The following is a 15656-nucleotide window of genomic DNA, read 5'->3' as shown; positions in this document are numbered from 1 at the left end:
CAGACTCTTGCCTGTGAAACATAGAAGTATCTTATGTCTTCTGTGGAGTTTGTTCCTTATATCAGTAACTGCTCCAGGTTTTAATCAGTTCAAAGGTTTTACACTGACACACTGATTTTCACATACACAGGAACGTTTCATTATTATTTTATTTTTTCTATTTAAATCTAGTTTCTTAACAATATTATGCTTCGGGCCTTTCCGTGACCACTCGTTCACTCGTAGATTGCGCACCTGTGCCGCCTCAAACCCATTTCCTGATTGGCTGACTGAAAGCGTCGCGGTCTCGCGGAGCACACGCGCGGCAGAGCAGAGTTTTCTCTGACTCTCTGCCGGAGCTGTCCGGCTGACATTTAATAATCTCCCTTCAGTCATTTGGCTTTTTTCCCACCTTGCTTTGCAACAATGGAGTTATTTTCTCGATATTTGGATAGAAGCAATTCAGTCAGGTAAGCGTTTTATGTCTAAATAAGTTGCGTTCAAATATAGTTTTGTTACCTCGTAATTCTGAAATGCCGCATGTTAAAATGTAACAACTTGTGTCTCGCGTTAAAAACAACCGCGAAACTCATCTGGAAGCTTTCATGACGTGATCAGGGTTGAATTTAACGTGGCGTTTTCTAACTTGGAGACTTGGATTTGTATTGTTTATGGTTGACAAACAATTGGGGGAAATGGTGAAAGTACATTTATTGAGCTAACCTTGAACTTCGTACACGGATCTCTCTGTGTGATTGATTACCAGTCTGGTACACCGCAACAACAAGAACTGATAAAATAACTGTTTTTCTTTTTAAGTTTCACTTCTGCATTCTCAGCCTTATGGCTGCTTTCTTCTTCCTTCGTAGAGGAACCGTTTAACTCCTCTCACCATCCGTTCATTTCCACATGTTTTAACTGTGTAGCCCACAGCACTGCGATTTGTTTCTGTCATCTGCATGATGGTTGTGTTGTCTTACAGCTCTGTCATAACTCAAGACATTATAAAAGAGGAGAGCCTCAGAGATGACCTGAGGTATTATTTCATGAGCCCCTGTGAGAAGTACAGAGCCCGAAGACACATTCCCTGGAAAATGGGAGTCCAGATCCTGAAAATCATCATGGTCACCACACAAGTATGTGCACTGGGAAATATGTTGGGAAAGACCAGGAAAGAAGCAGCACTCAGAAGGGGCTTCCTGGAACTGTAATCTGTAATCGAAGGCATGCAGCCAAGAGCAGTGTGTATATACACATGCTTACACTGAGGGTCCTGCTTAAAATGGGAGAATAAAGGAATATATTTATGTTTGTCTTTATTTTGCTGCTAAATTTGTATTGTTTCAGAAGCACATGGCCCTAAAACAACAAAAACATCTTTAAAGCACCTTATCTCACGTAACAGTTTAAAACTACTTGTAAATGCGTAGCTGTAGGAGATTGCGCAATAATCCATGTCCATAATGACTGAAGTTTGGGATAATCTCCTTTTAAAAAGGCCCAACCAACTGAGTGGTATGTCAGAAATGTAAAGCTACTATAACATGTGTTTTCCACCTCAAAAGGAATAAGACGCGTATATGTTCAATCTCCTTTCTTGTTTTCCCCACAGCTCGTCCTTTTCGGCCTCAACAACCAGCTGGTGGTTTCCTATAAGGAAGAGAACACCATGGCGCTCAAAAACCTTTTCTTAAAAGGCTACAGCGGGGTCGATGAGGACGACTACAGTGTTGCCGTCTACACAAAGCACGACGTCTATGAAAGTCTGTTTTATGTCATGGATCAGGCAAGTAACAGTGACTTTTTTACTGTAGTATTATGAAGTGTATGTAGTGTTGAGTTTTACTATAAAATACACACATCAGGAACTCCAACACTGTGATAAGAGGACTCCAATCCAATGTTCATATAAACATATCTGGTGTCATTTAAGCATCACATGAGTTGGAACGGCTTTATTTTTTGAATTTCTTGTTTTATCGTGTTTCACTGCGATATTCCAGTTTTCAGCTTCTTTATATTGTCTCGTCACCCTGGAATGTTTTCTGTTTTGTTTTTTGTTTTTTAATTTTCCTAAAATTCCCTGTTGTGTACAGTACAGTCAGCTGGACCAGCTCTCCGTGGGCCCGATCAGTTACGCAGAGGATGAAAATGGCAAGCTGCTGCCCCTCACCATGTGTAAAGAGTACTATAGGAGGGGCAGCGTGGAGCCTTCAGATGAGACCTATGACATCGATGCTCAGCTGGAGACGGGTGAGAGGGAAAATTTGCATGTCAGTTTGCTGTTATACACGGCGAAGTTGGTTTCAGATTTGCCATTTAGATAATTAAGATCATAGTGTTGTTAAAATTTAAAATTTAGTATAAGAACTAATTTTGAGAGGGAAACAAAAGCTGTGTCTGTGTTTTTTACACACCACATATATGTGATGGGTTTTCTTCAGTTTGTATGTCACACGATCCAAAGACTGCAAACCTGTGGAGAACAGAGAATTCATCCTTTTTTAATCTGGATTTTTACAGGTATGCTGTGCCCGTTTAAAATATTTACATTACATGCTGGCATCCCCTTTTTAAATCAAACATTTCGCTGCTCTTTCAGACTTGTCGACATCAAAATAACCTTCCAGTTGAAGGGAATCAACCTCCAGACGGTGCGTTCGCGAGAGTTACCCGACTGCTACTCCTTCTTTGTTACGGTATAAATTTCTTGGCATTATTAACGCCATGTAAAAGCAGCAAACACAGCTGGATTGAAGCACATATAAACACCTGGATCCCTTTTGATTTGATAGATAACGTTCGATAACCAGTGTCACAGTGGAAAGGTGAAACTATTCCTGGACATAGACGCTGAAAGCAGCGCGTGCCGAGACTGGAAGATATCGGGGACGGGTAAGGTGAACTTCTCTAACCAAAGCAAAGCAAAAATGAATAATTAATGGTAACAAGTGAGAGAGGAATGAGACAGGTTATGGCTTTGAAAACTGTTTTTCACATTTGAGTAAAACAACAGGTCAGCCTGCAAATGCATGTTTGGAATATTTGTAAAAATATCAAAATGTTGTCAAGTTTTGAAGAATCAAACTAAATAAAAATAAATCTTATTTTGCGTGAGACCCTTGTGGTCCAGTTTATTTTGTATTGCAGCAGCTTGTTCACCACATTGTTAGTGTGTGGAAGGATTTGTCTCCAAACTTGTACTAGGACTGGGCAGTTTCCTGTAACTGAGGCGTTTGCTTTCAGACTTGTATTATCAGTGTCAGAACTGTGAGTGTGAGGGAGTTGAGAGTGATAAACCCTCTCACACCCACACTTGTTCTTTTTGTGTGTGTGTGTATTTCAGCTCAGAAGAACACACACTATCTGCTGGTATTTGATGCCTTCGTTATTCTGATGTGCCTCACATCAGCCGTGCTGTGCACTCGCTCCATCATACTGGCCGTCAGGTTACTCCAGGTCAGCAACACCATGCAAGCAGTTACCTTTTCTTTTTTTTACATTAACTTAAACATCGTGGATAAAGACACATTCATTTCAGGAATTGTGCGGGTTTTTTTGTGTGCGTGTTTGTTTAGTTTTTTAAATTGACTGAATTTCCATTGTTTTATTTTGAAGAGGTTCTCCAGATTCTTCCATGAAAACTTTAATCGGAAAGTGTGCGAGGACGACCAGAGGGAGTTTCTGAACGGCTGGTACTTGCTGGTCATCGTCAGCGACCTCTTGGCCATAATTGGATCGATTCTGAAGATGGAGATACAAGCAAAGGTAAAATGAATAATCCCTTTCTTTCTTGCAATGGTGTTTAACCATACCCCCCATAATTCAGTTGTCATTTAAAATGTGTCAAATAATTGCAGAAGATTTGAAAATATATATCTTGAAGCTGCTACTTCAATCATGAAACTGATCAGTGATCAGCTGATCGGCTTTTCTGTCGCGAGTCCGTCTCTCTTCTTTGTTTTTGGCCCACTTTGCACCAGAAAGAGGAAACCAGCGGCTGAACAACAGCAGCACGTTTAACCTTGATAAGCTGTTGTTAGAATTTATTTAATATTACTTTCTAGACCAGGATCCTTTTCTGCGTAGCTGACGGCTGGTAACTGTGCAGGGGCGGATCTAGCAAAGTTTAGCCAGGGGGGCCGATAGGGCATTAACAGGGAAAAGGGGGCACAAAGAAATACTTTTCTTTCTAATTCTCATTTAAAATGTCTAGCTTTTAATAAATAATTATCTGAATCTTACAACCAAAGTTTTAATCTGATGTAAAATGTATAGAAGTCCATTACTGTATATAGTAACTGTTAAGTCTAATATACCCTAGTAAGCTATAGTACTTTTTCCTTTGGGAAGATACCATCTGTGCAGTCTGCAGTTCTGTTGAAGAAAGATGTTGAATCTATTTAATTATTGCAGAAAAATAATTGATTTCTGTGCATTTTTGTTTACACGTGCATTTGATTAAGGTTGATTACGTCGATTAAGCATCATGAGGTGGAAGGCGTGGTTCCCTTTTCTTTTTTTTCTTTTTTTTTTTTTGCTGGGAGTTTGCAACCCTATTAGTTAGGTTGTTTAATATTTCTGCTTAGTACTCTGTAAAACGCCAGAATAGGGAGGATAGAGGATTTAAGTTTATTAGATTGATCAGTGTTGCTGAGCTATGAAATATTTTGGGTGCCGTGTATTTTTTTTGCATACAGGTATAACTGAATAGCTTTAGTGTTTGTTTGTTTTTTTTGTTTGTTTTTTGTTTGTTTTGTTTTTTTAAACGTGAGTATGAACTTTTACAAAATGCAGCAAGATATTTTAAAAAAATGTTTTATTGATTAAAAAATACACTATATCGGATTCATATCGGTATCGGCAGATATCCAAATTTATGATATTGGTATCGGACATAAAGTGGTATCTTGCCATCTCTAGTGTATAGGCAAATTTTTATCATATTTCATTATTTTGATTTTATTTTAATGTTTTATTTATATCCACCGATGTGAGTGTTTTAAAGAGTTAGAAACACTCATTTATGACCAACTTTACTTCTTTTGTATAATTTGTCACTGTAGGTGAAGCTCTACTATTATTTACTACAATAACTTTTCAGTGGAGGTTAAGTTGTCTGATTGCAACATTAATTCACCAGTTAGGTTTTAGTATCTTATAATTACATTGTTAGACTTATAAAGGACAGTTTGGACCTTTAATCAAACATGACTTTAAATTCCAAACCAAATTTCAGCGTGACTGACGATACTTTGCACTGCGATTCGGACGTTGATGTTAACTTTGAGCGGTTGGACACAATCAGAAATTGCAAAATCAGTGAAGCCGTCCTTTAAGAAACCTGGAGTTTACATTTATAGTTTTCTTCTCAGTGCACATGCATTAAAGCATAAAAGCATGTTAAGGTTTATCGTTCCTTGGCTTCACATTCACTTTGTACTTTGAACCCCAATAAAATAATCATCCAGACTATGTCATTTACTGCAATCATACAGCAAAACCAGCTTTACTGTAATATAACTTATGTACACTGTGTGTAATTATGTAACAGAGTTTTCTAGAACTATCATTTCATTCCTAATCATGGACTTTCTCTGCTCTCTTCTGTAGAACCTTACAAATTATGACGTGTGCAGTATCTTCCTGGGGACGTCTACATTATTGGTGTGGGTTGGAGTGATCAGGTACCTGGGATACTTCCAGAAATACAATGTGAGTCCATGCTCAGCACGACTGATGTAAGGCATTAATGTTTTACATTTATGATCTCGAAGTTTGAAGTCTGTTTCATGTGAGAACTTTCAATGAGGAGCCGCAAGATACTAAGCAGGAGCTCACCTCATTAAGCTTAATGCAACAGTGATGGAGAAACTTGTATTAATATGCTGTGAGAATGATATATTTATTTTAATTCTCATCATGCACATGTGTATACCTGTATCAGTCCATTCCACCCTCACATAAATCTTTATTTGTTGTCTCATAAGGTTTAAAATTCACTTAAAAACAGTATATTTCTTTCAAGTTTAGGTGCTGATCCTAACCATGAAGGCAGCCTTTCCGAAGGTCCTGCGTTTCTGCTGCTGTGCTGGCATGATCTACCTCGGCTATACTTTTTGTGGATGGATTGTACTGGGACCGTACCACGAGAAGGTAACTTTCTAACTGGTTTTGAGGAAATCACTATGATGGGTGTGACAGAGATGCAGGGGAAACAATCCAGGGTTTATGTTTTTTCTTTCTCACGAAATACTGCTGACGCTACAGATATTGAATTAAGGAACTCCCAAAAGTGCACATCTTTTAAAAAAAATTGACTTACAATAGTGTTTTAGGTGATTGTTTTTGATCGTGTCCCAGATTCAGACTCTGGATGACCTGTAGATGAGATATTCAGAGTTTGAGTTTGATGAGTTTTATGAGATTTGCAAATCAGTGATTTGTTTATTTGACAGTTTACTTTATGTTTTATTTACTTCTTTGGAACTGTGGTTGTACGTTACTTTCATTTTTATGATGACTGTCAGATTGGACTTGGAGAATTTAAATTTTAACTTCCCCATCAGGTTTTCCAAGCTGTTTCTTTCAAATTGCTATTTCAGCATGTTGCTCTTCAAACTGAACAAAGTGTACACATGGCCTTTGGCTTCCCTGTACAGGAGCAGCTAGAGTTCACAGTGCATTTATAAGACTCTAAATAAAACTGCCACTAGGTGTCAGTGCATGATAATGCTTGTTTTGCTTCACTGGCTGCTTTTCGCTGCTTCATTGGTGACCAGGTTTTCAACATTGTACAGTGATTGCTGCCACATTCATAACACTTTCATTTGTACACTGATGTATGTGCACCCGTAGGTGAGAAGGAATGAATCAAATGATTGATGATTAGCAACAGAATTATGCCACATTCAGTTTTGGGCCAACTGCCCCAAAACGGAGCAAATATCTCAAACTGAAAGAGGCTACAAGAAGCAGTTTCCTCCAAATTTATGCATACAAGTATGAAACAAAGTTGAACGGCTCATGTTTTAAGAATTTGTGGAGATTACAGCTGGACTTGACCAACATTTGGAGCACTTCTTAAAATCCTGAAAAACTCTAACCTTAACTGGGAGCTCCCCAGACAGTGATCTGTATGTTTAGCTGTTCTGGCTTGTTAAGATAAATTATTTACGGAAGTCTGAGCAGAAGTAGGCGTCTAAACACGGCAGAGCTCCTAATCTGCAGAGGCAGATGTGGGAAAGCCTGAGAACAGCTGCCTCACATCTTGCATCTCACTGGCTAAATTGTTGATAATCTTGAGCTGAAGAGGAGTAACTACTGTAAATATATTGTGAGCTGATTTTTATGTTTGCCTTTATGTCACTTCACTACCTCCCATGTTTAGGAATGCCTGTCTGTGGAACTAACTAAGCATCCATACGGTTGGTGCACTGAAGGCATTCAAGCAGGTCATTTTAGCTGTTAAGTACACTTTTCTCTGTTTAACAATGAAATAGACTCTTATCAGGCCCACAGGAAAAGTAAACTGTTACCCGACTACCATTTGTGCAACCAGCTCTGCTATGCCAGCGTTTCACGTCAGCCGTGTTACAGTTCTTTACGTTTGCGCAGCGATGCAGTCAACGGAGACTTTTAGGATATTTATGTTGCGGTGTTTCGGGGAGTCCCCCGTAGTGACCTGTAAGCGTTTCCAGGATCCTCAGGTTATTTACAGAAGGAAATCAACAGGGGATGACCCAGACTTTCCTTTCCACACGTCTTCAAGTGCTGTCAGCTGGATCCATAGTGTCTGAGAGTGATGTTGTTTTTAGATCCTATCTCATTCTCGTGGAACATGACTTCTTTCTGTTTTGTGTCTGGCTTTCTGATTGGTTCTTTTAACCAACTGTCTCCCTTTTTTCCTTTATTGCATCATTCCTATCAGTCTTTCAGTCTAACTCATTGTCTTATTATTAAGGTCCAGCGTTTCTTTTAATACAACCAAGTACTTTTGGAAACCCGAAGTTTTCTTTAATCTCTGATCAATACAATCAAGGCACAGTGAAGCTGGCCTATAACTGAGCATTCAGGCTGTTTTCTTAAACACTTCTGTTGCCTGTTTAATATGTTGATGGTAGTAATCTGAAGTGACTCATCTTTCTGTGATAAACTGGGTTTTGACCTAAGACTTAGTCATTGTCATTTGTTACATTAGCTACTTAAAAGATCAAAACAGTCTTTCAGTGTGAAGAATTTTTATTGCAATTTATAAGAAAAATAATGTCATGTCGTTCTTTTGAAGTTGGTGATTAACACTTAATTGCATTTTATGGCATTTTTACAGACCAAATGTATAACATTTTATTTTATTTTTTTTAAAAAGGAAGAAAAACTGCAGTAATGTAACAAATTTCTTTCCATCTTCTCATTTGTTTTGTTTTCCAGGAAATCTCAAATTTATGTGGATTTGTTAACTGCTCACTGCACTGTTATTTCCCTCTTTCTCTGTAGTTTGAGGGCCTGAGTCTGGTGGCAGAGTGCCTGTTCTCTCTGCTGAACGGAGACGACATGTTCACCACCTTCGCCCAGCTTAAGGACAAAAACACCTTGGTGTGGCTCTTCAGTCGGGCTTACCTGTACTCCTTCATCTCCCTGTTCATCTACATGGTGCTGTCGCTCTTTATCGCTCTTATAACCGACGCCTATGAGACCATCAAGGTACTTCTGCGTTACCGAGTGCGAGTCATTTGAAAACTGTGGCATTTTGTCAATTAAACTCTTGGCTCTTGTTAGACCTGACAGGAGTGTGGAAAATGTGGACTAAAACTGAACAACAATCCTTACTGTACTTTGAGCTTTCTGCCAGCAAGACAAAAGGCATGTTCACGTCTCTTCTGACAGAACCACAAAAAAGGGATGTCCCTGTGTGAGATTGCCACTCTTCAACCAAATGCCACATCAGTGTTACAGGTTAAGTCTAGCTACGTGACAAAGAGAAGGGATGATGCAAATTGAGTGCATTCATATGAGAAGTGAAGTAGTGTGTCCTCACTCTAGGTTGGGAAGCAACTCCTTCAAGTTGAAGGAGTTAAAGTGGCTTTAGGGTCCTGTTCATGAGTCGGGGAATGAGCGGGAGATTGACAGATGGATTGGTGCAGCATCTGCAGTAATGAGGATGCTGTAGCTGTCTGCTGTGGGAGGAGATGGCATTGCTTTGTCTATTAGCTGCCGATTTACTGGGTGATTTATGCCCCCCCCCACCCACACATGGCCACAAGCTGTTGATAGCAGCCAGAAGGAGCTTCCTCAGTAGGGTGTCTGGGTTCTTTCTTAAAAAGGGTGAAGACCTTAGTTATTTAAAAGGGGCTCAGTAGAACGGTACTTGGGCATCTAGGGTGCCTCCTGCATGAATCCAGGTTAGTTGTTTGTGGTATGACCACTTGAGTGGAGATCGTGTGTGTGTGTGTGTGTGTGTGTGTGTGTCTGTGTGGGCATCGGTGCTTACGATGAACCAAATAAGCAGCAGAGGAGGGGGGGGGGTTGGTTAAGTGCATGTTGTGCTCTTCTTACATCTTACTTCCTGTCTTGCTTGTCCCTTAGGCAATAATGTAATTGCATCTTGCTGAGAGGAGACAACAATCAGTGAATATCACATCTATATAAAATTAATTTATTTCATATTTAAATTATGAAGAAAAATGTGAAGAAACCAGTCACAATGTTTCTCAATCCATGTTTCAGTCATTGCGGTACCTGTTTGTAGTTTTGTGGGCTTGAGTCTACAATATGCATTAAATTGGTGTGCATTTCTCAAATCTAGCATGGAAAAAGTTTTGTCCTCTGACTTTGAATGTGATGCATTTTGGACTTTTTCTTTTTGCTAACAGAGTTACCAGAAAAATGGGTTCCCGCAGACCGACCTGCAGAAGTTTCTCCACGAGCCGACAGAGCTGCCTAATATAGAGGAGAGCGATCAGACAGACGTCAGCGTCAGACACTCTGTACTCTGCTACTGCCAGCGGTATGATTCTGTTCACAGTCATGTTGGAATGCTGGTTTAATATTTAATCTCTCTTCACACACTCAGCCACACCTGGAACCTGTTCTCTACAAACATCAATGTAACATAAGAGGTATTGTGTTTTAAATACCTGCTTAGAGTTTGTTAGCCAGTGAGATTTAGGATTTTATTATAGTTTGACGGTTGCTTGTTGACTATTAGGGCTATTACTTGGCTTAGCTTATTACTTAGGTCTTAGCTTGAGAAGAAGATGTAGTCTTAACCTCTTAATTCTTGGCCATCAATCAATATCTAAATCAACTGATGGTCAAAACAACTGTCACTTTTAGTTACTGTTAACATGAATGCTGACGGTCATGCTGGCAGAGTGAAACACATCTCTGGTTCTTGGGAAAGATTCATTAAGTCTTTGGAAAAGAGCTGGCACCAGCATCAAAAGTGAGTTGATCAGAGAAATGACGAGGAAACGCCGTTACATTCTCACTCTCCCTTTCAGTCGTGTACAAATAAACAGGATTCATGGTAACATTCAGAAATGAAAACAGAGTTTGTGTCGCTTACACCTTGTTGCCATGATATACGGACACCGTACTCCTCTGTATGTCGGTGTTTTCTTCTCATTCCATTTCCATGAGCCAATCTCCATCATCGGCAGGCAGCAGACTGCAGCGGAGTTTCCTCCACGCTGCGGTTTGGCTTTGTCTTACGTGGTTTGAGAGCAATGAAATTAGTGGTGGGAGCTATGCTGACACACCCAGTGATGGGCTGATTACAGAGAAACTGAGGGCCTCCACACTGTGAGGAACACCCCTGCCCCCACCTTCCCCTTAAACTCCCAGCCGTTCTTACCTCTTCACTGTGTTACGTCCCTGAATGCACAGGTCACGGTAAACACTGTGATTCAAAATGAGCTGAAAAGGTTCAGTGGTTAGTCGAAAACGGTTTTGAATGCACTGGAGAGACTGGTTTAGCGGCTGTGTTGTGCGTGGTTTTATTAGAACGACCTCACACTGTGTTCTCTCTTTATCATTTACTTAACCTCTTTTTGGTTGTCTGATAACATGAAGTGTTTAACATGCCTGAGAAATGTTTCATTTTATTTCCCGTTATCGTTTAAAACGGCAGCGCAGTCCCCCGTTTGCGCCCAACAACACTTCCTCCATCACAGTCAGCACATTACTCAATTGTGAAGTTGATGTTTCTGTTCAGGAGAATGTTTTGCTGTAAACGGACACCAGGATTGGTTTCTGTAGCCATCATCACAATCATTCCACTTCAGAAGCACGAGACTGTTTTGTGACTGAGTGCATGAGATGTTGTTTACTCAGTAAAACAACTACTGTTGTATAGAGCTGTGTTTCGCGTTTGCCACCAAACTGTTATTTTTTTCCTGCCAGAGCTTTGAATGTTTGTACACACTGTAAAAATGATCTGTAGCTGTGTACTCATTGGAAAAGTCCTGGCATTGGGAAAAGTTTCCTTTGCTGTATGTGTTATGATGACATATTGGAGCTTAGACAGTCTGTTTCCCCCCTCGGGGCTCTTCAGTCATTGTTTCAGCAGACATTAACACGCCGACTTTGAGGGTTTTGTTTTGGGCTTGTTTTTGGATGTTTGTCAGCCGTTTTCTATCACCCAGCTTTCCTGGGATTCCAGCTCTGGTTGCCTTGAGTGTTTAAGGAAGTCTAGTTTCATTTACAGTGCCATTATGTACTGATGTGTAATGTACATCCTCTGTTGAAATTGGTGACCATCTTTTAAAGTTGGTTCAATTTTCTTATTAGTACTCTTGTACATTTGCACTGACTATATAATTGCATTCATTTGCAGCCTTTGACCTGGCTAAATCTCATTTTTTACAAGCATCCTTATCTTACTGTCCCAGCAAAAATTAGATCAGTGTTCTCAGTTAACGTTTTAATGTCTTACTGGGTGAAATTTCATCTGGATCTGTTACCTTGTTTGGAAAGGAAGTTGGGAAGTGATGGTGATCCTTGGGTTGGATTTAAAACTTGTTTACCAAAAGCGTCAGGTTTGTTATCTCTTGTATATTATGACTCTTGTGAATTCAATTAAATGTAATATAATGTATATGTGTGACAAAGGTTGTAAACTTAACAGTATTTGGACTTAAATCCGTCAGCTGCAGTCCGTCAAAGATTATTCCTGAAAGTGGGTTCAACAAAATGTTGACTCCCATCATAAACTCTGAGATCAGCAACTCAGACTTTTCAGTTTCAGAGCAGGCTGATCAGACTCCACCTGGAGTTTCACATGCACGAGTAGGAAAAAGAAAGCAGCAGTCAGCGGAGCTCCGATACTATGATTCACCGTAGCATTTGGTAAATAAAAAGCAGAGCCTCCATTTTAATCCGGTGTACTGAGGAATATGAATGTGTCAGTGTGGATCATGATGTTTATCTTAAAAACAGGACAGGTGAAGGGAGTCATTTTAATCAGCCTGGGGCACTCTGTCATCATCAGACAGAAAACATTCATGTCTTGTCATTGGTTTCGCTTTGACAGTCACCACCATTGCTAAGCCTCATATCAGAGACATTACATTCATGCAAATTAATTGTATCCTGTGTGGTCAGGAGGAGGGATTTACACTCTTTGTTATGGTCAGTGTTGGGGTTAACACAGAACACTTTTAAGAAAAGTATTGCATTACATTACTGATTTACTCCCAGGAGAAAGTAATTCGTTGCACTGAAAAAGGTCCTGAAAGGCATACACATCATGAAACATCTCATAATTACCAGTTAAAAATGTAAAAACCTGCACAAAGATGGAGTGATTCTACATAGAAGTGGAGTCTGCAGGCTGACTGTGCATCAGTTTGTTACCTGTTGAAGTTCAGGGTCTTTGTGCTGGTCTGGGGTCTGCATTCACTCAGCTTTTACTCTGGGTTCTTGGCTAGCTTAGCATTAGCGTGCTGTCTGTGCTTGCAAAGAGCTGAAATATGTTAGCAGCATAATGTCGTTGTTTCTGTCCTGTATGCAGTCTGCACGTTACCCTCGTGCACTCGTCCTTTTGTACAATAAAAGTTTGTTTGAAAGGAGGAGCCACACTGTTCATCAACAAGATTTTTTTTCTCCTTTGACAACAAAATGATTAGATACAACTTCCTTGCTCACTTGGTCTCATCATCATCAAAATCCGGCTCAAAACTGGAATCCTACTGTAAATTTTCTGCTTACAGCAGATCATAAAAATGAAGGAAAATTATCTAAATGTTTAAAAACAAAGTGTTTAAACTTGAAGTTTTCTTTGGTGGGTTTACTTTGATACAGTGAAGTGTGCAAATCTTTGCTTTGTGTTACTATCAAACCTGCGTGAAGGTGAAATTACAGATTGGAGAACAAGCCCTTAATGATGCGTGTATGGGAATTATCCCAAGAACATTACCACGATAGTGTTGCAAGATTATGCCCTAAAGTGAGAATTCCTGTCTGCTTGTGTAACACGTTGGATGTATCATCCCAACATAATATTGATACACTTGGGAATAAGTGTTGCCTTGGTTGCTACATTTAGAATGGCATGTACCCTGGATTTGAACAACCCGTGTAGCTTTAATAAAGCTGGAGCACATTTGAGAAAACCTGGGACATGCAAGGTGATTCGTATACAAGCATGTAGGAGTCCCATAAATAGGATACTGCCATTATTTAAGATCGTACACTGCTTGCTTTGCTTGAAACTAGAGGAGGCCGATTTTGAATACCAGTAGAAACCACCTATTTTTCTTTGTTGAACTTGGTTCATATCATTTATGAGTAAACAAAGTTTCAAGGGGATTTACTGTTAACATATTGGTGCTTTCTAAAGAGAAGCATTAGTTAACCACGTAATCGAACATCTGAGTGAAAAGAGGCCTGTGCTGTAGTTTGTCATGATGAAAGGTTGGTGGTTTTATGGGTTCTTTCTCTCTCCTTCCCTCTCCCATTACAGAGTTCCAGCAAATGATGATGTCATACTTATCAGCTGACGGCTGCCCCGCCTCTGGATGAGACAGTTTAGGGAGGAAAATGCTGGGAACAATACTTCACATGTCTGAGACAAACTTCTCAACGCTGAAACACTGAAAAATCCTGGAGAATGTAGACTTACCTGAACAGGTGTAATATCCCGTGAGGTGCAATAAGAAAGGCCACATGAGTTCCCTCCACTGAACGGGAGTCAGGAGCTCAAGATGCGGAGCTGGAACTGGGACTAAGAAGAAGTGGTTGCTTGGATTAATTGTATACGTTTATAATACTGCTTAGATGTTTATTTGGTCAAGGAGTTTGGTTGAGTGCTGTTGGGGAATGTACAACATTAAAGTTAATTTATTAAGTGTTAAGTAAAGATTGCAGCAAGGCTAATCTTCCTATTTGTCCCTTTTTTATTTAAATGTAATCATGTCACTGGTGGGAGTGGGGGGATGAGTTTTCTCTGAAGTGCACAAACATGTTTCCAGCAGAGTTGTGATTGAGTAAGACTAGTTTTGAATGAACACACAACGATGATTCAGCTCGATCAGTGTAGAAACCAGCAGGTTAAAGGTAAAGACAAGCTGGAGCATGACTTCTGTTGCAGAGCTGTGCTCCTAGTTTGATAAGATCAAAGCATCACATTTCTCTCACATTTTCTCAGCTACGCTGGCCAATAGGTTGCCTTTTCTTTCTTTTTTAAGTATTTTATCATTCAGCTGTTTAAAATCTTCAAAGCTAGTTTACAAATGAGGCAAAGAAGATATCTGCAGACTCTTAAACGTGCCTGGATCATGAAGTTACAGACCCCTGGACAAAAATGTTCGATGAGCCCTCGCTCATTTTTGTTTTGTGTTTTTTATTTCCTCCTTCCTCTCCTCCTTCTCTTCCCCTTTCTTCAGTAATCAGATGCATCATACAGGAATGTGTGCATATATGTTCACAGAACAGTTTTGAAATAGAGAGCACTGCACCTTTTAGTGAAGAAATATCAAAATACAACTTTTGTAAAAGCTGTATTATCCTTACACTAAATGAAACAGCCAGAGATTGTTTAAAAAAAAATGATGCTATGTTTTCGTGCACAAGCAGCTGTTATCATCTTCGTCTTGGTTTCTGCCCCCAACACACCACAACCCTCAAGATTCTTGCCAATCTCGCTCATGGATGATTGTTCATTGTTGTAATGGAGAGCTTTTCTTGGGAAAAGGCACGTTTGGCATGTGTCCACTGAAAAAGGAACTTTTTTTTTTTCTTTGGTGGGGGAAAAAAATCCTGCAGGTAAAACAGAACTATTCCCTGGATGCTAAAGGTTTCAGGTCATCAATCCATTGTGATTAGCTTGCATGTCATCTAACTGACATCTCAATAACTTGATTGCAAGGTTTTCATCCAGAATTATTTACAAAAATGAGTCAGGAACACACATTTATTCACATTTCCTCTATTGTGCCCATGGATTTGGGAGTACCTAATCCACAAGATATCTAACTTTGGGAGAGCCTACTAGCCTCGGCATTGTAGGGGAGAAAAGGGGCAGAAAAAATACATACTACTATATTCTATCAATTATGCCATCCTGGTATGATATAAACAAGACAATATGGGTTAAAAATCTAACGTCTAAGTTGATACAGTTTGGTATTTCTTTTATACGCCTCTTGGTTGGGGCCCCATCCCTACGAGAACCCCCG

At 39.7% G+C, this 15656-nt stretch overlaps 1 protein-coding gene across 1 annotated transcript; it reads left to right on the top strand.

Moving 5' to 3' along the window:
* Positions 1 to 345: 345 nt before the first annotated feature.
* Positions 346 to 14345, top strand: mcoln2 (mucolipin TRP cation channel 2). The gene is made up of 14 exons (XM_063495537.1): positions 346 to 449; positions 962 to 1115; positions 1592 to 1765; positions 2076 to 2232; positions 2424 to 2502; positions 2582 to 2678; positions 2775 to 2874; positions 3326 to 3438; positions 3598 to 3747; positions 5593 to 5694; positions 6013 to 6135; positions 8476 to 8682; positions 9852 to 9985; positions 13943 to 14345. Exons 1-14 carry the CDS (start codon positions 406 to 408, stop codon positions 13977 to 13979), a joined length of 1671 nt encoding a protein of 556 aa, XP_063351607.1. The 5' UTR covers positions 346 to 405; the 3' UTR covers positions 13980 to 14345.
* Positions 14346 to 15656: the final 1311 nt, after the last annotated feature.

The sequence above is a fragment of the Pelmatolapia mariae genome, linkage group LG15 (genome assembly GCF_036321145.2).
Source record: "Pelmatolapia mariae isolate MD_Pm_ZW linkage group LG15, Pm_UMD_F_2, whole genome shotgun sequence".
Taxonomy (NCBI): domain Eukaryota; kingdom Metazoa; phylum Chordata; class Actinopteri; order Cichliformes; family Cichlidae; genus Pelmatolapia; species Pelmatolapia mariae.
This window is presented reverse-complemented; position numbering and strand designations above follow the sequence as displayed.